The sequence below is a fragment of the Drosophila tropicalis genome, unplaced genomic scaffold, assembly GCF_018151085.1.
Source record: "Drosophila tropicalis isolate 14030-0801.00 unplaced genomic scaffold, ASM1815108v1 contig_878, whole genome shotgun sequence".
NCBI lineage: Eukaryota > Metazoa > Arthropoda > Insecta > Diptera > Drosophilidae > Drosophila > Drosophila tropicalis.
In genome coordinates this window covers 5,421,543-5,447,354 of record NW_027173374.1, presented here as the reverse complement: position 1 = coordinate 5,447,354, position 25,812 = coordinate 5,421,543, and the positions used below count along the sequence as shown (strand labels likewise).

Genomic DNA, 25,812 nt, shown 5'->3' with positions numbered 1-25,812 from the left:
TTAGTGCAACAACTCGACACTTTTTGAACGTGACATTGATGCCGTTTTTATGTTAGGATGAGAAGGTACTGAGAATGAGGGGGTGGGGGTCATGATGTGTGAGGGTGAGTCCTAAAACAGTTTCCGTGTCTCAAGCATCGAAAAACCAAACGATGCCGGATGGCCATGGCATCCTCATGGTGCTGCCATGTGCAACTTCCTGACGATAACCAAAACCTTTTTACAGAAGCCGGCGTCAATGGCTTTATCCTTTTGCATTGTTAGACCAAAAGGACCAGCCTGAAATTGCACCATTCTTGGTTACACTTAATTAACAAAAATCTCAACCATACACATACAGAATAAGTACTTTAAATCCAACACACATAAAAACCACAGAGTGCTTAAAGTTAGTTAAAAGATATTTTCTTTTTGATTGATAAATTCCTTATTTCCATTATTTCTCAATTCAATGATTTTTACTTTAATCATAATTGAACCAAATGGGCACATGTCATGGCTTTCATCTCATCAAATTAGTCAAGCAGATAAACTTGAATTTAGGTTTGCGAAAATTTTGAAATGACATTTAAATTGTATGTATGTACATGCGTTTGTGTGTGTGTGTGTGTATATCTGTCTTTATATCTGAATGGTGTCAAAAACTAATTTTGCCGTTTGTATTTTGTGTGCGTTTGGCATTCCTTTCTGAAAGAAGCAAAACAGCAAATGGCCCAAGGCTATGGCATATTATCTGACAAACATTAGACAGCAGATTTTTGCCATTACAAGTGAAATACATAAAATTAATCAAAAACAAAACAAAAGCTCTACAACTTCCCCTCTTTAGTCCTTGCCAAATGCCTTTAAGCATTACAAAAAAAGGGAAAGAGAATGATTCGCTAAATAAAATGACACAATTTACCTTTTAAAGCAAATATGTATGTGAAGGGTCAGAGAATGTAGAGGACTTTATACTTGTGGAAATTACCTGAAAAGTATTTCAAAGGTTTAATTTAAAATATTTAAACTTTCTTAATGAATTAAATTAATAACTTGTCAAACCAAACTACAAAATGTTTGCTTCTTTTCATGTAAACCTTAAACTTGAACCTTGAGACCTAATTCTGAATACATTTTGGATTCAATTTTCAATCCCGTTGAGCTGTCAAAGAAGCCTTCAAAATGGCTGCCTCCCAACTTCCGTTAAGTGTTGCCGTCTAAATGTGTGTGCGGGCCTTCTACACCTTTCTCCCTCTCTCTTTGGTTTGGCCCTTGTCGCTTAATGTTTGCTCTTGGCCATCAAAGGGAGAGCAGAGCAATATTTTTAAGCATTTTCATGTTCCTTCTTTTTTTTTGGCTTTATTTCACATAACTTTTTGTGCCTTTGACGCCATTGAAAGGCAGCCAACCAAACGAACCTACCAACCAACCAACCAACCATCCAGCCAGGTGATGTGTGTGTGTGTGTGCACACTCTAATTGTTTGTTTGTTTGTATGTCTTCTATGCTACTGTGTGTGTGTGTGTGTGTGTGGGGGCGGGTGTGTTTGTGTGTCTCGCACTTTACTAGTATTTACACTCAGCACGTCGCCTTTTGTTTAGTTTTTACGTCTGGCGAAATCCGAAAAAGCAGCTCGTAAAGTTAAGCAACAACAATAACAAGAACAGCAACAGCAAATAAAGCATCAAGAAGAACAACTAAATAAGGCATATGCCTAACAACAATACTAAAAAAAAAGAGATGGGGGGACGCCCTTTCAAATAAGGAAGCAGCAACAGCAACAACATTTTGTTTTACGTTTTTTCCCATTTTTATTAAAGCTTAGTTTTTCATTTCGTTTCTTTTTTTCGTTTTGCTCGTCTTCTCTTTAAGTTATTGTTGTTGTTTTTGTTGAGGCTCAGACAACTTAATGCTATTTGCTCTACACACACACATACATACATGAACACACACAGCTATAAGAAGCATTGTACACCTTCCTCTTTTGAGGCACCACTCCCCTTCCTCCTTTAGTTGCCCGCCTCATCTTGACTGCCTTTGTTTGGAGTTTTTAACAACTTAAGCACGTCGTCCATATTGGTTTTCGGGCGCTACTCTTTTTCTTCTTTGACTTGCCTGCCTTTCGCCTCTTCTGTCTTCTTCTTTTTGTTGCCCTTCTTTCCTTCTCTTTTTTTTAGCTTCCTGCACTTCCTGCCTTTGCTTTGTGAAAATAATCACGCGCGCTTTGAGTTTTTCCTTTCACGGGTTTTTTCTTTTGCTTTTTCACACTTGGTTACTTCCGCTTGACGTTGACTGAGTATGTGTAGTATATGTAGTCTGAAGTAGTGTGTGTGTGTGTGTGTGTATGGTAGTTCCTTGTGATCTGGGCAAATACTATTGTTTTCTTTTAATTTACAGTCTTGTCAAATGTTGCGACAACTTTAAGATTAGCAAACGCCATGGAATCCGGCAACTCGAATGACGAGACTCATCCATTAAAGCTTTTAAAATTCTTGGATTTTAATCGAATTTTATTTATAGAAATGAAATTGAAGTTAAGTAATAAATAGAACTGCCTACATCAAGGTTAAGTGAGTCTACTTAAATTGTCATTTCCTATAAGTCATTGACCTGCTGATTGCCATAAATAAGTAATTCTTTATTCATTCCAACAGATTGATGGCTCTAATTGATATAAATACCTCACTCAGTTAGAAATAAATTAAACCCACTATGATTATTGAATATGATAAGCACAGACAGATATAGGACTGTGAAATGGGGGAACTAGAAACTAGGTTGAAAAAGTATTGCAAACTTTTCGTACAAGACAGTTTAGGTAATCGCCTTCGATTCATATTTCACAAAAAATCAATCATAAGGAATTATTTGGATTCCATGGTTTGCCCTTTTATGCAAACCCAATCGATATCAATGCAATTTAGTTGGTTTAGAGTCCAATCATTTGCCGCTCTTGTTGTGAATCAGTTTTTTAGCCTCTCCTCTAGTAAGCAAATGAATGTAAACCATACAACAAAAACCAATCACAAGCACTTAACTGCGACACCTGGTAGAGATATAAATAGAAGGCAGTCACAGAGATAGACAGAAAGACATTGGGACATAGAAATGAATGTATGTGCGGAGAAATGGACGGGAGAGTGAATGAAATGTATGGCTCGCTGTCTTTGGCAACTTGGAAAACGATTAACTTTTGCTGTTGGCGGTGACGGAGGAGTGGTAGAGGACAGGTCTTCCGGGCTGTCTTCCAACCTTTCCCTTCGTTGCACATTGCGCGACAACATTTATCGTTGGCGCCTGGGTGTATGCAGCACTTTGTTGCTTAATTGATTTTAATGTTCCCCACTCGTTCTCGACAGTCAGCCTCGTTTCAGTTGAGGTTGAGGTGGCTTGTATAGAGGTGTGTGTCTGTGTGTGTATGTGTATGGATGTTCCTACAATTTGCCAAGACTCGTTGGGTCGTTCGTTTTCATAGTTCGAGTCTATAAATTGGCTTTTTCCTTTCCCTTTTTACTCTTGCTGCAGCTGCTCTGCTCGGCTCTGTCATTTCCCATTTCCATTTCCGTTTGCAATTGCAGAAGAAGCAAGCGAAAGCAAAAGAAAAGCGAAGAGAAGAGAAATGCCATTTATTGAATTGTATAAATTTCTGCACATTGACAGCGACTGTTTATTTTGCCCAGACAACTACCATGTGTGTATGTATTTGTGTGTGTATTCGGTAGGAACAGAAAGCAAAAGAAGAGTAGAAGCCAGGCCAAAGGATGAGCATGAGGATGGGTATGAGAACGAAGATGAGGATTGAAAAATAAAAGGAAAGGGTCTTGGTGTTTTGTTAAGCTTTATCGCATTTGCATAGCACAGCACAGCACACAGAACTCCTTTTGCTCCGCTTCGTCCTCTCTTCTTACTCTAGCCAAAGAGTCAGGTCAAGTGCCTGAGCCCGCCCTCGGGTCACTCATTTGTTCTTTTGATTGCAAAACGTTTTTGCCACTGGCCTCTGTTCTTTGTATTTGTGTGCCCATTGCTTTTGTTGTATTAGTAAAATAAATTACCATTTAGTGCTTTTTGCCACTTGCCAATCCACCACCGCTACCACCGACACAACCACCAATCCCCATCCCCATCCGAAAACTCCTTTCCCCAACCACCGCATTGCCCCCCTTGGGCTGTCACACATGGTCGAGTGTTGTCCTTTGGCTTGCAAATGAAATTATTTCTAAAGAGCTTTTTGCATCTCGCTTGGTTTCGTTTGTTGGATTATAAGCGACCATCTTTTCTTTCTATATATATATATATACATATATATAGTTGTGTGTGTGTGTGTGTTTTTGTGTGGGTGCCCTACTGCAGCCTTAATAAATTTCTCGCAATCGCATTTCCGTTTCTTTATGTGCTTCGATTACGTTGCGCTTTACTTGCTCCACTTTTCTTTTCTTTTTTTGCTCTCGGCTCTCTCCTCTTGTCGTAATTGAATATATAATTTTTTTAGCTGTACCCGAACACCCACACATACAAAGACACAAATATCCACACATGTCTTTTGTGCCATTTGAATATAAATTGTTTTGTCTTCTTGCAAAATATTCATTTCAATTTATTTTACTTTTTTGTATGTACTTTACTTTCTGTTTTATATTTTTATTTATAAATTATTTATGCATTGTCATTTAGTGATGCGGGGTGATGAGAGGGAATCAACATGCTTATTCCCCATCTCTAAGTATTCATCCGGTTTGGCATTCATTATGAACTTCCGCCGCTAAGTAAAAAATTCTTATGACAAAAATTTTCCGAATTTTCCACATTAGACAGCTGCTCCTGCTGCTGCCACTGTTGCCTTGACTTTGCCTTTGATAATCCAAAGTTTACTTTTAACTTTTCGTGTGGCACTGGGCGGAATGAATGAATGGGTACGAGGGGTATGAGTAATTCTGTAAGCCCTTGAAAGTATTGCAATAAACATAGGCTAAGCATTTGAGTAAATTTAACTTTGTGACTTTTATGAAATTCTTCTCCTTTCTGTTTGTCTTTTTGCAGTGCCAAGCAAACCTCAGAATCTCACCGTACTGGATGTATCGGCCAATAGCATAACCATGTCCTGGCATCCACCAAAGAATCAAAATGGCGCCATCGCAGGATATCATGTCTTTCACATACACGACAATCAAACTGGCGTTGAGATTGTGAAGAACTCTCGAAACTCGGTTGAGACATTGATTCATTTCGAGTTGCAAAATCTGAGTAAGTTATCAACCAGTTTAAGGCAATAAGAAAAATTTAACTAGTATCAAAACATTTCTGTTGAGATTTATAATATTGTTAAGAATATTATGTACAGTCGAGTCAAAACATTACTCGATTGTTTATTGCGTCATTGACATGGCTTTTCCTGCTACCTGACGTTAATGTGTCAATACCTGCCACACCCCTCGAAAATTTGGTTCTTTAAGCTTAACTGTCAACACATTGCTGCTCATTCCTTTGAACACCTAGCCGCTAACACGCCCACCTCCTCAATTTGGTCTAATTGAAGCTCAAGTCAATTGTTTGCCAGCTGGCTTTGTAATTAAATAGTTTCAAGTGCCTGGTGCGGTGGCGTTTGCCACTTTTTGTTGTTAACAACTTTCACGCTTATAATTATGCTTATAGTCCAGGTTACCCCCCACCACCCTCAGTCATCACCACCCACCATGCGCAACGGAACGTCAGGAAGCTTCAGCTTGCCGCAAAAATGTTGGCATGAGTTTGATTAAAACATTTGCTGTGTCGTGTCTTTTAGACAAGAAGCGACGAGAAGCCGCAGCATCATTAGCTGGTGGGTTTCGTTCGCTGTAAAAAAAGAGTGCATACTTTCAGGCGCACCCTTTTTGTCAAGAATTAACTGGCTTGGTAAACAAGTTGCATGGATTTTTCGGTTGTTTATGCGTGTGCGTATGCGTATGTGTGTGTATTGCAATTAACTTGCAGCAAAGTTATGCTCTGCATTCCAAATTACTCATACGCAACGGTGGCCCGCATAGCAGGTGCCGCCTTAAAAAGACGCCGCCGTCTACATTGTTTAATTAATTACGAGTCTCAGGTGCTTCAGGCAGACTCGGTAGCAAGCTGCACCTGCAACTTCCACTTCAACTTTAATTGCAAACTTTCGAGCACAGTCTTTTGACGGCTTTGGCAACATTTAATTATTTGAAATTTAATTCAAGAATGTGACAGCAATCCTTGTTGATAATTAATTGCAATTAAAACTGACAACAAGCTCGCAGGCAATTTTTTGTTTCTGGTCTTGTATTTTCGACTTTTTCCGACTTGCTGCTTAAGCACTTATTAATTGTTGTTGTCGCCGGTCTGCAAAATATAATTATATATCAGCATTTTCCTGCCACATCTGGACAGAAGCTACCGCAGCCTGTTGTGACATGCGGTATACACACACACATATATGTTTTATAATGAGAGCAAGTGTTGTGTAAAAGGTACAGGTGAAACAAAGGTGCCACAACGGTGCATGCAGCTGACAGTCGAGGTTGGCCATTATTTGCGTGGCATTTACCACTAATAAAATGCTCAACTGCCACACAGAATGTTGACAAATGGCAAGGGGGAAAATACTGACAGGGCATGACATAATCCAAATGTGAAAACAACTAAAAATATTGAAACGTAGTATAAGTAGAATGGTCAACGGTGAATGCTCATTGCATATCCCACCACGTAAGTGTACTAGGTCCAATGGAAGTTGTTACATTAATTGATTTTAAACAAAGTTTTTTGAAAGTTGATCTTTTTTATACCAATTAAAATGAGAAATATAAGAAAAGAATTTCATTCTATGGAAAAATATGCAATGAATATTTATAAATAGAATTAGTAAATAGGAAAATATTCTTTCCATTTCACTTTCAGCAAAACTTACTTTTCTTTGAATTTTCAAATAGGGAATGCAGACAATAAAAACATTTAAGAGATTATTTCTCTTATTGTGTTGGCAGAGAATGGTATTGCATGGTTTACTAGTTTATTTTAATTTCGTAATCGGTTAGCCCCAGGCGACTTACGATAGAAAAATTGAAAACAAAATGTATTTACAATATTCCCTTTTCGAGGTAAAGCCAGACTGATCAATTAAAAACGAAAGGCGAAAACAATTCTATTAAAATGCATAAAATGCCGCATCTGTTGGTCAGGTATATTCATATTGAAAGGTCACAGCATGCGGCTTACTTCATTTCAGGGGGTTTTTTATTTTTGATAATATTTTATGAATAATTAAATTTAACCTCACGAGTGAAAGTAGAGAGAAGGCTGTGCCGCAATAACAAAAGAGCTCAGATGTGGCAGTATTCATGTTCGGGTATTAATATTCATTCTTCTTTCTCTTTACATTTCGTTCTTCTTTTTTCGACAGGACCCTTTACTGACTACCGTGTGATTGTGAAAGCGTTTACCACCAAGAACGAGGGCGAGCCATCCGATCAGATTGTCCAGCGCACCGATGTGGGTGGACCCAGTTCGCCGGCGATTGTCAATCTGACATGTCATTCGCAGGAGTCGATTACGATACGCTGGAGGCGACCATATGAATTCTACAACACCATTGACTTTTATATCATAAAAACGCGTCTGGCCGGCCAGGACACACATCGTGATATACGCATCAATGCATCGGCCAAGGAGCTGGAAACGGCGGTAAGTGAAATGCGGGGATTGCCTGCCTGCCTATTGTTTGCCATTTACAAAATGGTGCCACTGGCGGCTAAAAATAAAACATAAAAAAATACCCCAAAAATAACAATTCTTTTATTCCTGTTTGTTTGGTTTTTAACTCTTCAGATAGATATATTTTTTATTTGTTAACGAGTTTTTTTTTGGCATTTTCTATACCATGGCACTTTATTGTTGCCAAGTTTTTTGACGACAATTTGGCCACATTGTTAGTTGTTGCTGGACTTTGTCAATCATGTGGGCTTATCGCTTACAATGATAAGCCAGCAAGACTAATATAGACGAAAAAAACTAAAATTATAGCCGAGTTTAGTCAAGAATTGTTATACTCTGCCTTGTTACTTGGCAATCAGAAGAGGTACTCTGCTCTCTTTAGTCAATGAGCTAATGCCAAAACATCCAAATTGGATAAACCATTTAACATTTATTAGATTTATATTCATTTCGCTTAATCATTAGTGCATAGAAAGCAAGGATTTTTGTAGATTATGTTACTGTCAACTATTTGGAATATAAAATTCCCTTAGTTAGAGTATAAAGGAATTCATGCAGACCAATAATAATTGCATTTTTATGCAACAAAGAGAAGAGAAAACAACCAAAAAGAGAAAACTCTCGGTAAAGTTGAAAATACTCCCAAACCCAAAGACTAACCCTAAGCCCGCACTTGCATATACCCGTCTGACCCATCAGACAAAAGACCATATATATAATATTTTACAAATTTTTATCCCTAACCCACACACACACAGAGGGCTGCTGGATTTTTGGCTGGGCAAATGTGCTGCATACTTTTGCGCGCTATCGCCGTCAACCAAAACCATAAAACTGCACACACACACACACATGTGTGTGTGGAACAGAAACCACACCTTCTACCTACCTACCTACATACCTGTGAAATAAATTAAATTTATGCCGTTTTTCCTGCTAAAAACCTTCGCCATCAGTTTTTATTTTTTGTTCTATTTAGTTACGTTTCTGTTTCTGTTTGTTATTGCGGCTCTTTTGTCTTCTCTTGATTCGTTTTTTATTTAGCGACGCAGATAAAAATAGAAAAAAAACAAAAAATAGAAGCTAGCGAAAACTCTATAGCTATGAAACATGTTTCGTGAACAATTTCGCAACAATAACATTTTATCATACACAAAACTGACTTTTTTCCTCATATGTACATACATACATACATAACTGTGTAAAGTAGAAAGTTATTTCTTTAATTTGTTCTTTCTTTTTTTTTTGGGTTTTTTGGCTTTGTTGCATTTAATTCGTTTTTTGTTTCTACGAATTTGGTCAGTGCAAGAATTTTTGTAATTGAATTTTTACTTTGTCAAGCGTAATTTAATGAAAAATTGAAATACAAAGGTGTAAAATGCTGAGAATATTTGGCATTTGGTATATACTTTTTCTCTATTTACAACAAGTATTTATATTTACAACTAAATTCTTTTTCCATTCTTTTATTTTGTTCCTTTCAGATGATATTACAAAATCTAACAACAAATTCCTACTACGAGGTCAAAGTGGCAGCAGCAACATTTAGTGTTATAAATCCTAAGAAAATTGTCTTGGGTAAATTTTCAGAGTCAAGAATTGTAAGTACGGGCATAAAGATATGAGACATACTGCTTGACACACGGCAAAATCCAAAAGAACAATAGCAAAAAGGAACACGGGGGACTGGGAAGAGAGAGAGAGACAGTTGACAGTTTGTTGGCTTGGCTTGCCATAATATGTGGGGAGTTTATATATATATATATTTGTATTACAGTATGAAGAAGCGACTTGAGCCTTGGCGTTGGCGGCATTGTCAGTTTTCATATCTGATTACATGTCCAAAATGTAGCATACTTTTTCGAGTTGGCAATGCGACAAGTCGCGGCAGGGCTCTCTAGTAAAGAATATTGCTAAATAACGGCAGGATACACAGGGGGATGGGTATAAATAAACACTGGGACCGAGTAGATACAGGTTTATGCTTCTCATATGCATTATTGAATATAAAATGGCCCACGGCGTATATGTAATGAAGGCTTTATGCACACACACTCAATGGCCATTTGAACAACAGCGAACAACAATGCGCTCGTTTTATTGACTTTTAAACTTTGTCATAACCAACATCCTTAATGACTCTCTCCCACATACACAGCAATGGTTTTTGGGGACATATAATCAGCAGAAGTTTTGGGGGAGTGGTAAAGGGGTCTTGCGAAATATAGCAATTTAGTTGACCTCGACAAAGGGGAACCGACACGCCCTCATAAGTATGCAGCAATATATTTTCTGCTTCCACCTTACAACCCCTTCAACAGCAGCACGATGTTTCTTCTTTTTTTTACCCTCGTTGATTCATAATTCATTCTGCTTGTTGTTTGTGCCTGAATTACAAGTGGCTGCACCTTTTGGCCACATTTACATGGCCCGCTTCCGTTTTCCGCTTGGCGCACACACATCGCTAGCAAATGGCGTTCATTTAAATCCTTTCTTTTTTTTTGCTCCATGCAGAAAATGCAAATAAAAATATAAATATATATGCATACATACGTACGTATGTAGAAACCTAGATGTAGTATGTAATTTTTCCCTATAACAAACAAAAACAATCGCATAAAGAAACGAAAGGCGCGCAAAGCAAACAACAGAAGAGTGTAGGCAAAAAAACAATGCTCATATTTGCATAGCAGAACAACGAAGAAGAATAAACAACATCAGCTGACATATATCCCGTTATTATTATTATTTATCCTAACCAAGACCACAAATTTTGAACTCTTGTCTTTCCCCCCATTTAGATTCAACTACAACCGAACTGCGAGAAACTGCAACCTTTGCTACGTCAATCGCATAACGATTACAACCTGGCCGTCCTGGTGGGCATCATCTTCAGTTGCTTTGGCATAATCCTCATAGTCATGGCCTTCTTCCTGTGGAGGTAAGTGGCGTTCTGAGCGTAACAGAATTTACTCTATACCTATATATAAATGTTAGTGGTTAGAAGTGCAGCCCACAATTTGAGAACAAGGCACCAGCTGCTATTGTGGCACGTGCACTACTATAAATAAAGAAAACCAAAATACATAAAAAAGTATAAGTAGATATACTTATATCAAAATGTCATAGTGTGGCAAATGCCGATGCTGAGAGCAGCATGCCAGAATGAACGGGGTGAGAAGACTTTAAAAATAACCCAGGCAACAAATCAAGTCCATGCTAAGTCTGTTCGTAACTGGATCTGGACTCAGTTCTGGATCTGCACAGCATGCTATTTTTACATGATGATGGAAATATTTCATTTTGCCCTGCGTGTGTCTGGTGTGGGTTGTTGTTCTTGCTGTTATTGTTGTTGCTGGCAAATGGTTGGGCGTTGAATGACACAGCCAAAGAGGCAAAACAGATTATTGATCCATAGAAGCAAAGGGATTTTAAACATTCAGCCATTGATCATAAAAAAAGATGATGTACAATCAAATCTAATTAATATTTATATTAAGCACAAAAGCAGGAAAACTTTTAACAGATTTCTCATCAATCTTAAACAAATCTTGATGCTTATTTGCCATTTCTCCAGTTTATATTTATTTCGATAATATTAACTAGAACACTCATAAGCTTAAACGTTATTAAATAACCTGAACATCACTTCAGACTGTCGTTAATTGGAATAAGATAAGCAAAGTTTAAGCCATCAGCAATGGCAATTTCAATTACAAACTCAAATATGGGTTACTCATACATGCATAGATAGAGAGAATGCCACCACGCAAATCGAATTAAACATCAAAACGAATTGTGAAGCAACACTGACGACTGTCCACTCATTCAATTCAATAATTAAGGCAAACTTGCGAATCTCCATTTACAATTTACAATTTACAATTTTTAATTCCACACAGAATACAGTGAAAAGAAGGACAGGGGGAAAAACAAACAGAAAAGAAAGAGTTCTGCGAAATGAGATCCAACTTGTTGTCTATATACGCCCGCATATTCATTAGAAATGTTAATTAAAATTCAAATCACAAAAACAAGAGAGAGAGAGAGAGAGAGTTAGGCGGCGACAAGAAGAATGGGATGATGAGGAGATGGATGCGGAGTGCAAAAAGAAAGCCAAAGACAAGCAAACAGTTTTAAGTTACTTAAAATCTTTATTAAATGTAAAAGTGGTTAACCCTTTTTGCCCACTCACTTCCCTCCCTTTCCTGGCCTTCTTAGGGCGGGCAAACACTCTGCGGAGTGTGTACAGTGTGTACGTCCGGATCCGCATTCCCATTCGCGTCCGCGTTCGTATCCGGCTTCAGCCACAGGCAAACACATACCTTCCACCCAACCAACCAACCGCTTGGCTCGGCAACAATCATGGCGACGACAAAATACATAAAGAAAATGGGAAGCGTTTCTCTTCTTCCTCTTTTTTTAACTTCAATGAAAAATTTTCACATTTTTTTTCTAAACCATTTTTTATGCTCCCGCGAATATGCCAAATAAAAGTCGCCGCGCCCCCCATTCAGCCCTCGTTGCTCTTGTTTCGTCCATTCGCTCGCCTTCTCTAACAAATTAATGCCATTTTATTTATTTTTTACAATGAGAAATGAGAGGAATAGGGGGAGGAAAAGGCAAATTTTTCAACTTGCCAAGTTTTGGAGCGGAAAAAAATTATATTTTATTAAGCAAACAAAACGAATTTCTACAAGTTTCCTTTTATTTTTTTGAATGCAAACAAATAATGGAGCCATTTAAATGAGAACAAAAGTCGAAGCGTTGCAAATAATGAAATGAAGAAAAAAAGGATAATGAATGACAAAATGAAAATGGAAAAGGGTTTCTTGATTTACGAAGAAAAGCCAAACTAAGTAAATGCTAATGGATTTATGAATGCTAAGAAAAAGTATCAGAGATACCAAAAAGTAACGAACTAGCCCACAGAAATAAAACCCAATTAGTTGTAAAGTGACATGGGTCGATAAGAGTAATTATAAATTGAAGTTCTCACCGAGATCTAACGACTCCATTTTGAAAGAGTCCTGCTGTCAGTCAGTAGACTAATTTAAGCATAAACCTTTCGGTGAAAGTTGTGTAACAATATTTCATTCTTTTAGTGAGCCACAAAAAACACTTGAGGAATTTTGTTCGTTTTTTTTTTATTGCAACAATTTGTTGGCTACAGTGAAAATATGTCGCAACGATAACAACAATTTCTATTTACATTTTGACACCGAACCGAACAGAAAATCGAGGAAAATATATGGACAGCATGGTTAAGAGAGGGAAAGAAAGGGGAAAGGGGCACTGTGAAACGAAAATAGGGAAAAACCTTTTATTTGTCTTTGTCCCTATGTGGTGTAGGTATCCATTCCCTTTTTTTCCCCTTTCTGTTTTTCTCCTGTCCCTTAACATTTGTGAGAGTGTGTGTTAGTATTTCATATTTTATGCACTTTGGCAACATTGTTTTCTGACGACGGCTTTATTTGCCTGCCCATATAGGACAGACACAGCAGAGAGAATGGGAGACAACAGACAGAGAGAGAGAGAGAGAGAGAGAGAGAGAGAGCAAGATGGAGGCAAGAGGAAAGTACGGACAATTTTCTTTATTTTTTTTCTTTTTTAGGTTTTTTGGGCAACTTTTACTTGTTCCAAAAATAAAATGGCAAAACGCTGACAAGAAATTGTTTTGGCTTCGTATGTGAAACTTTTGCCAAAGTTCCATTGTGTGTTGCATGGCAGCATAAGTGTGTGCGTGTGTGTGTGTGTGTGTGTGCGACAAGGAAGATATGTAGAATGTAGAGTGCGAAAAATTGAAGGCAGTTTTGCATACAACCTTCCTAACAACATCAAACAAAAAAAAGTATACCCAGAATCTTAGATTTCACTTGAAGCATTTGTTGTTGTTGTTGTTGTAGAAGCTGGAAGCTATAAAACTTTTGCCAACTGTATCACATACTCGCCAGGATGCCAACAGGATGCCAGGCCAAGGACATGCGATAGGTTGAAGAACGTTGAAAGACCTGAAGCCACTCGAACTCTGACATTATCTTTCACATTTCTAAGTGTTTGCTCTTGCTAGTGAGTGGGGAAGGGGTCAGCTCAATTAAAATGTTTCACAATAATCGACTTTTAATGAAAATTCACTTAATTGTTACAAGAACATTATACTCTAGCTTTTGATGTGGGGTTTACTTACGTCTCGTCGCAGAAGACTATGACATTTCTCACATTTCTGACTAAAGGTTTATCTAAAGTGTTGAACAGGTGTTCTTGGTAGATATTAAAGAACAATGAAAAATTTTAAAATTGTCTCCATTAAATTGGGGGGAAACCACATAAAGTGCCAATAAATGAAAGAGTATATATCAAAAGGTATCTTATCACTTGGCTGATAATTTGTAGAACACCCACAAAGCTTTGCAAAGCTCGCCCACGCTCATTTTGTCTATGAGTTTCTCTCTTCTCTTGCTCTGTAACATTTGGGGCTCTTTGTGCATTCGCTCTCTCTCTCTCTCATTATGGGTCTCCCACTTTATCTAGTGCTGCTCACGCTTTTAATAATGCAGCAGCAAAGATCCAGCAAGAAAAAGCTTTTTCAAGCGTGCGACTTCAACGGTTCAGTTGTCAAAAGCGCGCGTGAGAGCAAACACGATCGTGTGAAGAGACGTCAGAAGAAAGAAAACGAACGCCCCTCTGGTTACCCCTCCTTTCAAACCGCGACGACTTCAGCATCATTCGCGCATCGTAACACGCTGCTCTTATCATAGTAAAATATAAGCAAAACAGCAGAAACAACAACATAACCAGGCATATAGTTAGTGAGACAAAGAGAGAAGACAAACAAAGGGGGCAAAGAGGAAGATAAGGCCGCTAGTTGTGGCTGTTGCCGAGCGTCAGACTCATTAGCCAGGCGAGGTGTGCGTGTGTGTGTGTATATTGGATTATATATTGCGTACTATTTTTTGCAAGTGCTCTGGGTGCTCCTCTGGCGGCGACACAGATACAAAGGCAATTACAGCAGCTGCTGCCACCTGCATTCCCCTTATCCTCACCCGCCTTGCATCAGAAATATGACGTAATTGTTGTTGTTGCTGGCAAACAATAAGCCAACGTATAAGCAAGTGCAATGCAACAATTCTAGTGAAGTGAAGTGAATTGCAATCCCCAACGCCACACTCCCATCCGCCCCCTCCAATAAACAAAACCCCATTGTCATCAACATGTCACTAAGCGGAGGAGGTAGCCTTAAACTAGCATCGAAATCATCCACAATGACGGAGCCGCTGGTTCGCCGTAAATCTCAACGTGGTGGAAATTGGTTTACGTAAGTCCAATGACAATTTCAAGTGGTGTCCCCAACTTGAATTCAGTGTGTGTGTGTGTGTATTGAACCAAAAGAATCTTTCAATCTTGCATATCGAATGCATAGGCAAAAAAGCAGCCAAAAATTTAACACAAAACGGAAATTGTCAACAACAACAACAACAGCGAGAAGGAGAATAACAAAACACAGAAAAAGGCAAATTTAAAACTTATTTTTGTCAAAAAAATAAGAAAACAAAGTTTTATTTGGTGCGTAGTAGGCAAAAGTTGTCATAAACAACTTGCGTTGGGGGAGGAATGGAAGAGAACCGAAAATCAACTAAAGAAAAACATATGTAAATAAAGCCAAAGAAATATACAGCTGATAAAAAGACCATTGGTGGCCCCTCTTCCCTCCCTCTACCAACTGATACACATTCCCATCCCCCTTAGAAAACTTCGGCGGAAGGAGGAAGTGAAGAAAGATGAATGAATGGTTTGATTCCTACTTCTTCTTCTTCTACTCCTCCACCCACATTAAACAAACAAATCGACTGCGAAAATAAAGTTTAAATTTCTTGTTTATGCTTCATAAAGTTTGCCAGAGTAATTTTCAAAGTAAACAATTTGCAGAATAATTATGACAAACAATCTATTCCAAATCATGCGACAAAAATGTGTTAAAGAAAACCCTTATAGTCTTATCTGATCAGCACTATATATATTCGATTCTCGATTCGTTTTTTATTAATGTCTTTGTTGACTCAATTTAAAGATAATCTTAAAAAAAAGAGACAGATATATATATAGTAAAGTGACCTAGACGAAATGGCTTCAATTTTCTAATTCCACTTGCAATTCAATTTAACGAGCTTATCTTTACTTACTGATAACTCAATTAATTGATCAAAACAAAGAACTAATATTAATTTATTTTTGATTTTCAATGGAAAATGAAAAAAGGCAAACAATAGCAACAACTTTTGACCCAATATATATGTATGTATGTATAAATCTTTAGAAAGTGCAGCACCAAGGCTAGACTGCAATCGGACAAACATATATATCTATATATATCTGCACTTCTCGTATAAGAGTTGTGAGAAACTTTCAGTCAACTTGGCAACTTCTATAAACTGAATAGAGGCAGCAGGCGGGGTATCAAAGGAGAGGCGTGTCGCCTGAAGTGGGCAAAGTCTTGAAGCAAAAGTTTTGTGCTCCTTGTAATCGCTTAAACCAATTACAAAACTTAACCTCAATTTGTTAGTGGGCAACAGGAAAAGGGATTGCTTGGGTTTCGTCTCTGTAATGGAACTGGAGGTAGTCTGAGTGCAGTCAAGCAGTCCGAACCATTCATTGCAGTCTATGAGATGAGTTATTATTCCATCTACAGCTACTGCCCCATACCCCCGTTTTCGGGGAGGGGGTGGGGGTGGTGGTCATCATTGTCACTCATTTAAAGCAGCTTTAGGCAAATATTTGCACAAACTTGGCAAATTGTATAGAGGAGAGAAAATTTGTGTATGCCATTCAAAGTTATCATCGTCGACATCCTCATTGAATGCTTGTCACAAAATTACTTCTTTATGCCTCGATGCCACTGAATGGATGCTTCTTCTGTTGACCGCCCGACCGAGCGGCTACCTGTCCGTGCACCTGTCCTCTGTTAGTTGTCTGCTTATTTATGCATTTTGATTTTTTTAAAAGCGCGCTTCCTTCAGTTGTCCTCCCTCGACCCGACTAACTGACACCTTTTGCTTTGCAGGTGTTTCATAATTTTTGTAAAAAGAATTTCTCATTTAAAATAGAATTTTCCATTTCTCAGCAAAAGTAAGTAAGTAGCTTGCTCTCTGTCTATACACTAAAAGTCCTTTTGTGTAGGTCAGTGTGTTCGGACGAAGCAACGAACGAACGAATGAATGAATGAATGAGTGAAAAGTGTGAATGAATAACTGTTACTGCTAATAAGTAGTTTCTGCTCCAATAATCCAATGCCACTCAATGGCAGAAACTAACGATGAATGGAAAATAGTGTTAAGATGAAGAACTTATGGCAAATGAAACTCCATTAACCTTTCTTTATACGATAAATTTCTTTCAGCAGAAAGTGTTTCCATGCTGCTTACTACTATCTGGATGATCCACCACATCATCCAAATGCCCCACAAGTGGACTGGGAAGTTCCTGTGAAAATTGGCGATGAAATACGTGCCGCTGTGCCGGTAAATGAGTTTGCCAAGCATGTGGCATCCCTTCATGCGGATGGAGACATAGGATTCAGTCGGGAATATGAGGCCATACAGAATGAATGCATTAGCGATGATCTGCCATGTGAGCACTCCCAGCATCCGGAGAATAAGCGCAAGAATCGTTATCTCAATATCACAGCCTGTAAGTAGCCTTTAAACTTGTTAACAAAGTAGTTCCTTTGTCATTAAATGATCCTTATGCTTTACAGATGATCACAGTCGCGTCCATTTGCATCCCACGCCGGGACAGAAGAAGAATCTGGATTATATAAATGCCAATTTCATTGATGGCTATCAGAAATCGCATGCATTCATTGGTACACAAGGACCATTGCCCGATACATTTGATTGCTTCTGGCGCATGATCTGGGAGCAGCGTGTGGCCATTATTGTGATGATCACCAATCTTGTGGAGCGTGGACGACGCAAATGCGACATGTATTGGCCCAAAGATGGTGTGGAAACGTATGGTGTTATACAAGTCAAATTGGTTGAAGAGGAGGTCATGTCCACCTATACAGTTCGCACCCTGCACATTAAGCATTTAAAGGTGATCAGTGCTAGAAATGCAATTTACATTTCGCTAATATTCCCATTTCCTTATGCAGTTGAAGAAGAAGAAGCAGGCGAATATGGAAAAGATTGTCTATCAATATCACTACACCAATTGGCCAGATCATGGCACACCAGATCATCCGTTGCCCGTGTTGAATTTCGTTAAGAAATCGTCGGCAGCTAATCCAGCCGAAGCCGGTCCCATAGTTGTGCATTGCAGGTGGGTTTGAGAATGGAAATCTTAATCCAAATTGATTCCTAACTCTTGTCCTTCTCTCTCTCTATGACTATTAGCGCTGGCGTTGGTCGAACTGGAACCTATATTGTCCTGGATGCCATGCTCAAGCAGATACAACAGAAATCGATTGTCAATGTTTTTGGTTTCCTGCGTCACATTCGGGCTCAGCGAAATTTCCTGGTCCAGACCGAGGAGCAATATATATTTTTGCATGATGCTTTGGTCGAGGCAATTGCCTCGGGTGAGACCAATCTGATGAGCGATCAAGTCGAGGAGCTAAAGAATAGCACTCCTTATCTGGAGCAGCAGTATAAGAATATCATACAGTTCCAGCCCAAGGACATACACATTGCGTCGGCCATGAAGCAGGTGAACTCGATTAAGAATCGCGGTGCCATCTTTCCCATTGAGGGAAGTCGTGTGCATTTGACACCCAAGCCGGGTGAGGACGGCAGTGATTATATTAATGCCTCATGGCTGCATGGTTTTCGTCGATTGCGTGACTTTATTGTCACACAGCATCCCATGACGCACACAATCAAGGATTTCTGGCAAATGGTGTGGGACCACAATGCTCAAACGGTGGTGTTGCTCTCCTCGCTGGATGAGATTGTAAGTTCAACTCGGAAGTACCTAGATTTTCTTTGCCTTCTAATCTAATCACTCAATTTGTAGAACTTTGCACAATTCTGGCCCGATGAGGCCACGCCCATAGAGAGCGATCACTATCGTGTGAAATACTTGAACAAGATGAACAAAAGCGACTATGTGAGTCGTGACTTTGTCATTCAGTCCATACAGGATGATTATGAGCTCACTGTGAAAATGCTGCATTGCCCCAGCTGGCCAGAGATGACCAATCCAAATAGCATCTATGATTTCATAGTGGATGTCCATGAGCGTTGCCAAGATTATCGCAATGGACCAATTGTCATTGTCGACAGGTGAGTGAAGATAATACATACTAATTAAACTTGTTCATACTAAAACGGAATCCTTCTTCTATAGATATGGAGGTGCCCAGGCGTGTACCTTCTGTGCAATTTCATCGCTGGCCATTGAGATGGAGTATGGCAATACAGCGAATATATATCAATTTGCCAAGTTATATCATAATAAACGGCCTGGGGTATGGACCTCAAGTGAGGATATACGTGTTATCTATAATATCCTATCATTTTTGCCTGAAAATTTGAGTTTGCTAAAGCGCACGGCGCTACGAACTGAATTTGAGGATGTGACAACGGCCACGCCGGATCTCTATAGCAAAATATGCAGTAATGGTAATGTTCCACAACAACTACAACAACAGCAACTACTTTTACTACAACAGCAACAAAAGCTGCAACTACAATTACAGTCGCAAGAACAAGCACAGACAGCTACAACTCCAACTCCAAATACTAATTCAATCCTTATGCCCATTTCATCACCTACAGTTGATCCATCACCCATCATCACATCCAATACCACAATACCACAACCAACAACAACAACACCTCAAACAATCACTGGGATAACCAATAGCCCGTTACCAACACCAATTTCCAATCAATCATCATCATCAATAACTACTACAACAACAACAACAACAAACACACCATCTATGTCTAATCTAACACATACTAATGAAAATTTTAATACTATTACTAATAATGCTGCCGATGTGCCATCACTTGATAACAATGATATTGATGATCGACAACAACAAATGCTGGCATTAATACAACAACAAACCCAATTGCAACAACAATACAATACACACCATTACCAACAACAACAACAACATGAATTGGAAAATGGCAACAACGAACTGCAAAATGTGCTCAATTCTGCTGCAACAACAACTCCAACTGTAACACCAATTGCAACTGCAATACCTGCATCACCAACAACAATAACAACATCACTGGTGCACAACAACAACACCAACAACAATAATGTAGCAGCAACAGATGCTCAAAACTTAGATATTGTAGGCTAAACAAAACATGGACAAAACAAAACAAAAGAAACAAATCATTTTATAAATGTTTAAATATTTCATATACAATTATATAAATAATATATATATATATATAAATGTATTTCTCTAATATGTAAGCAACAAAACAACAACAAAAAATTGTATTTGCTGAGCTAATTTCATTGAAATTCGAAATCAGAAACGAAATTGGCCCAGAACATACTGAGTGAGGTAGCGCATCTTTAAATTATATTGCCTAAGTATAATTTTATGTGTTTTTTTGTTTAATTTATTACCTACAACTATTATTAAGTTTATGATTTAACATTATGGTAGCTGTAAATTAACAACAACAACAACAAAACGATTTCAAATGTATCCCTAAGTTTTTACGCAAGAGTTTTCTATCGTATATATTCATATATATATTTAATGGATAGTATTTTACAATTAGTCACACACAAGAAATGAAAAACAAAAAAAAAAAAACAAACTAAAATCACAATAAAAATAGTCAGCAACAGAGCAAAACAGATAAAACGTAGATTAGCTATAGAAATAAACTTTAATGAAATCAAAAAAAAAAAAAACAATGAATATGCAGCAGCAGAAGGCACAAAATGTTGGTTGTTTGGAAAGATGGAAACAACAAATTTTTTGGGAATCCATCAATTGGTATTCCATACAACTGAAAGAGACTAATTATTTTTCCCCATTTGTTGTAGTTGTTTTATTGTTTATAATTCGTTAACGAAATGCAGTGCCATGATGCTATTGAATGAATCCTTAGATTTCCTATTATGATTAGTTAAAAACCAACATGTTGACCATTTCGCATTCAAATTAATTGATTCAGTGTCCGTCCTAATAACTGTTTTCTTTCTTAAGCAACAATGTCTCCAGCAAAAAAATATAAAAATTAATTCCAAAAACATAAATATTAGCGAAAATGTATGCGAATTTAAAAACAGAAATTAAAAATTGAATTATATTGGCAAATATTTTACACAAATTAAACTCAGCACTTTGCACACATCACACACAAAAGAAAAACAAGAAAAATTGTAAATGTTAGAAAAAAATTCAAATTAAAATCACTTGAACTCACTCAAACAAAAAGCACATCACAATATGTAAATATATATTATATATGTATGCTATGAATAAAATTAACAAAAACTAAACTAAAAAACAGATAAAAATAATGCAAATTTCAATAGGTTTAAAAAAAATATTGTAAAATACAGAAATACTACTACATGCATATAGATATAGACACATACATATATATCTATCTATATCTAGACAGTACGAATGCTTAGCTCCTTAGTTGTCTAAGAAATCTAATTGTAAAGCATATACAAAACAAGCAGAAAACAAAAAGAAAAAAAAATATAAAAAAAAAAAATCACAAGCAAAGTATTATTAAAAATAGAAAATCGAGATAAATTAAAATTGAAATTGTTTTTTGTTTTGTTTGTCAGTGAACAGTTCTTAGACAGTTTCAATCAAATGCACAGGGTGTTTACGATATTCATAATACCCCACAAACAAAAAATTGGAAACTTATCTTGTACAGAATATCTTTCATAACTATATACAAAAGCATATATAGTATTTGCACTTTGAATTTGTCAATGAATTTGGCATAAACAAATTGTTTAAGAGGACGCGCCAACATATATATGATACCCTTAATTAAATAGAGGATAAAATATTCTTCACAGCTTTTTTGTTGTTCGTTTGTGCTTTCTTTCTGACCCGTTTAAGTAAGGAGAAACAGCAAAACTAAAAATGTAAGCATATTTATGGAGGGAAGAAATAGTAGAAATATTTTTACAAATATTTATTACTAACGACAAAAATATTTTAAAGACTGGTTTTTTGTACACTTTTAACTTAAATAAGCATGTATACTGATTATGTAAATTTAATGTACGGATCTAACCAATTAAGTGTTTCAGTTAGTCACATTACACAACAATGAATTATCATTTCCCCCATCAAAGAAATCGATTGTAGTTAGGCTGGGGTTTAGTAAAAAGGCCTTGCTTAAAGGATGGCAGAAGGAGCTGCTCAAGGGTCTGCTATTTGTAGATTCAAGGACACTAAAGATCAGTTTATTCGAATTAAAGCTATATAGATCGAGATTTGCATTTGTCTTTTTTAAAATTTATTTTCTATTCTTATGCCATATTTGATTTCAAGTAAAAAGGAAAACAGAAAGAAAAACTCTCCACATATTTACAACTAATGACCAATTTTAAAGTTATGTGTTTTTTTTCACCAACTCTAAATTAAGTAGATACTAAGTGAATGGTATTGACTAACACATAGAAAGCTTGTAAATTCCCCATGGCAAGGTAAAAAATGCTTCATCTGTAATATAAAGAAAAATCATAAATATTTCAACAGACAAACTATATATAGTGATGTCAAGTGTGCGTATTTTAACTTAAACTGTTTATACACAGAGTAGTTATGCATACACACACACACACACACACACAAATACATAACTAATTAATATAAATTATATGTATCTGTAAATGACAGAGCCAAATAGAGAAAAAAAAGCTTTTGAAAATCCCAAAAAAAAATGAAGAAAAATGGGGTGAAAAAAAGCAAAAGCAAATTGCACTCTCTTCTCGAGCAAAATGGAACCTTTCCAAGACTAACTACCTTCACACATAAGATATATGGTAAACTACAGCAAACAGAAAAAACCACAAAAAATACATAAGTAAAACAAAAAAAAAAAGGAAATATTATCTAATTGACGGTGTTATGCAATTTATAAATGTGATGAATGTGAAAAAAGTTAAGCGTAAAAAGAAATTTAAAATATAATAAAAAAAAGAAATCCCAGATTAGTAAGAAAGCTGAATGTAGCGAAAACTTAAGAAAAGCATACCCACGATTTTAGAGAGCTAAGCAGAAATACCAAGGACAAGAAGCAAAGAAGGCAGACCATAGTTTTTAAACCAATGAATTTCAAATGGAACACAGAGAGAAGTTTAAAACAAAAATTAAACCATATAACAAAGTAATAATAAAAAGAGAAACCAAGAAGCAACAAATTGAATGCTTGTAGCACGAAGGCATTACAAATATGTTGATTGACAGATTACAGATTACACCAAACACAATACAGAGTTATTGTATTGTGTTTCGATATATAAAACCAAAAAAGGACATATATCTATCTGTGTATATGTGTGTATGTACACCTAAGTTACGAATAAGCCAATGAGAAAACAAGTTGAAATGAATGCAACAAAAAAGAAGATAAGAAAAGAAATGAAAATTATAAATTATAAAACTAACAATAAACCGTAAAAGCAAAAAAAATACCTTTTTACGCATTTAGATACTCAGTTTGGTCCACGGTACTCTAACGTACATTCAATTTCCATAATGCCAAAGTTACTCAATTTAAATACATCGGGAATCCAGGCTATCATCAGACCAGTCTGTAAAACCAAAAGTATTAGTCTTAGAATTTGAATTTAAAGCTTGCTCTCGAGTACCTTAGAATTGGAGTCAAATATCATTTTCACCATGTAAAGCTTGAGACGAGCGTAAATGGCACGTTGTCCGTTCTTAACGGGCGCTTGTTCTCGTACATAGGGCACAAATCTACTATCATCGAGATATTCATAGGAATGCTCCAGATGCAGACAAGTCTGTAAGGTAAAGACATTAATTTAAAGGAAGATTCAATTTCAATTCTGATCTTACATTTGTTGTACTAAATATACGCTTTACTGTATGAGGGGCAGTAAAGTGCCAAACATATTTAGTTAGACCTTTGTGTTTGCCCGAGTCAATCACTGTTACTTGATGCAAAGGACGTCGCTTGATTCCGGCACTAAAACTTTTGCAAAAGTGCGAAAATGTCTCCTGAATTCATAATGGAAGTACAATATTTTATTAAGCAAGAACTAAAAAGCCTTTTTGTTCACCTTGTGGACATGGAATCTTTGATTCAATAGTTGTTTCTTAGGTTCCATTGTGAGGCCCTCGTCCTCTGGTTCAATGGAAGTGTTTAGCACTTCTATCACATAATCTAGCCAGGCCGAGTAGGCCAAAGCAGGCTGAACCTCTGGACTTGGGAATAAAGGTATCTCCATGTCACTGCCGGAGTTCGAATTATTTACAATAAGTTCACGCTTCGCCGGCAATGTTGGCTGTTTACGACCCTTTACTTCTGTTACGATTTCCGAGGCTTTTATTGGTGCCTTCTTTACCACTGAAATGGTGGGCAACTCAATGGGAGGCAACTGACTACTAACTGCTGGTGGTGGCTGCTTTTCTGTGAAGCAGGGTGGAGCAGTCAGAATGTTCAATGGTTCGCCGCTAATCATGGGAAGCTCGATATCTTCGCTGCTTAAATCAATTTGATCGGTCAATTGATATTCGTCCATCAGTTCTATGTTGCAATCGGTAAGTTCTAGATGCTGATCCTCGGGTTCTCCATAGAAATTACAATTGGACAGAAGCTGAGCATCGTTGGCATAGTGGACTACAGCTGGATTGTTTGCTGTGCCTGTGCTTTGGTTTAAAATCATGTCGGCCTGCATGTTGTCCACATTGAAGGTGATGTCAGAGAGATCTGGCACAGGGAGCTAATTAAAATAAGCCAATCTATCAATACAAAACAACTTTTAAACTTTAGCAACACTTACATCAAGATGATCCCCAAAAACTAATATATCAACCTCGGGGTCAATTTCATCTACCAAGTCCATGTTCAAGCTTAAACCAAAATCGTCTTGTGAATTTTCTTCCAGAGGTGTTTCTAGCCTTTCGGGCATCCAAAACGACTTTAAACTATTGGTAAAGTTGCCATAAATGCGTTTGCCTTGCGGCTTACTCAAGATGCCGGCAAGAAGCAACAGCAAATGATCACATATCTCATCCTGCATGACCAGAGAGTTGTCGGGCTCTACTATAATCTTAAGCTTGCGACAGGCGCAAGCATAAATACCTTTTCTGGTAGACAAGCCATTCGCCATTGCAGTGACATGTAAACGGCCAGCGGGAAAGGTATCGGAGCGTTCACATTGCACAGCAAATATTGTGGCACTTAGACGCTGCACAGCCGGCAGCTGTTCCTGCTCCTCGGCCATCTTGTTAAGTTGCCAAAGATGCTGCTTGTGGTCCAGGCTGATGTTAAGATTCCAAAGCACCTCTCGAGACACTTTATATACCTGAGCCTGTGGCACATTGCCACTGGAGCTAAGCTCGCGACAGGCTTTAACATGCCGGCAATCGGTGGCGTCAGCAGAATTGTTGCTCTTACATTCATCTACATGACAGACTGCCTTGCTGGACACCACTGCAGCATTCGGCTGCAATGAAACTGTCACATCCTGAATGCAAACAAAGTTTCGCGGCTGTGTGGTGTGTTCCTTTGTCCTTAGGGAGTACATCGCAGAGCCGGCTCGCAGGGAAGTCAACAACACGATATCTGCATTTAAAGCCAAATGGTTATATGTAGCCGGCAAATAATTATTATACAAACTCACCATAACTAATTAGGCTCTTATTCGAATTCTGTGGGCAGTCAGAATTCCGACACATCTGGGCGCGATTTCCATTCAATGTTCCACAACTCGTGCATTTTCGTACCCCCCCGTTGGGTGCGTTTGGACTGCAGCAATTTCATTATCCCCAATTTATATTCCTCTTTTTATTGTTATTAAGTTATTTCCAAAGAAGAAATTAAATAAATAATTGTAATAAACAACATTTCCCACGAATTCGATTGGAGTGTTATCGAAAATTCCGATAACTTTGCATTTTAGTGT

At 37.5% G+C, this 25,812-nt stretch overlaps 2 protein-coding genes across 7 annotated transcripts in view; one reads left to right on the top strand and one right to left on the bottom strand.

Moving 5' to 3' along the window:
- Positions 1-23,350, top strand: part of Ptp99A (Protein tyrosine phosphatase 99A) — a 114,524-nt gene extending 91,174 nt beyond the window's left edge. For 2 of the 6 annotated variants that reach the window (XM_068301296.1, XM_068301298.1), the window contains 10 exons: positions 5,020-5,223; positions 7,388-7,668; positions 9,183-9,299; positions 10,500-10,639; positions 17,093-17,382; positions 17,450-17,790; positions 17,849-18,015; positions 18,090-18,645; positions 18,709-18,977; positions 19,042-23,350. In XM_068301296.1, coding sequence (XP_068157397.1) covers positions 5,020-5,223; positions 7,388-7,668; positions 9,183-9,299; positions 10,500-10,639; positions 17,093-17,382; positions 17,450-17,790; positions 17,849-18,015; positions 18,090-18,645; positions 18,709-18,977; positions 19,042-20,017 — 3,341 coding nt within the window. In that variant the 3' untranslated portion in view covers positions 20,018-23,350. Of the gene's footprint in view, positions 1-5,019; positions 5,224-7,387; positions 7,669-9,182; positions 9,300-10,499; positions 10,640-14,304; positions 15,014-17,092; positions 17,383-17,449; positions 17,791-17,848; positions 18,016-18,089; positions 18,646-18,708; positions 18,978-19,041 lie in introns of those variants that run through there. The other 4 variants (XM_068301299.1, XM_068301297.1, XM_068301301.1 and 1 more) reach the window with 4 other exon arrangements.
- Positions 22,150-25,758, bottom strand: LOC137585501 (uncharacterized). The gene is made up of 7 exons (XM_068301302.1): positions 25,531-25,758; positions 24,688-25,472; positions 23,965-24,627; positions 23,741-23,902; positions 23,530-23,685; positions 23,354-23,472; positions 22,150-22,378 (listed from the first exon to the last, which is right to left on the bottom strand). The coding sequence occupies exons 1-6, from the start codon at positions 25,583-25,585 to the stop codon at positions 23,374-23,376; spliced, it is 1,920 nt and encodes a 639-aa protein (XP_068157403.1). The 5' UTR covers positions 25,586-25,758; the 3' UTR covers positions 22,150-22,378; positions 23,354-23,373.
- Between the last annotated feature and the right edge of the window lie 54 nt (positions 25,759-25,812).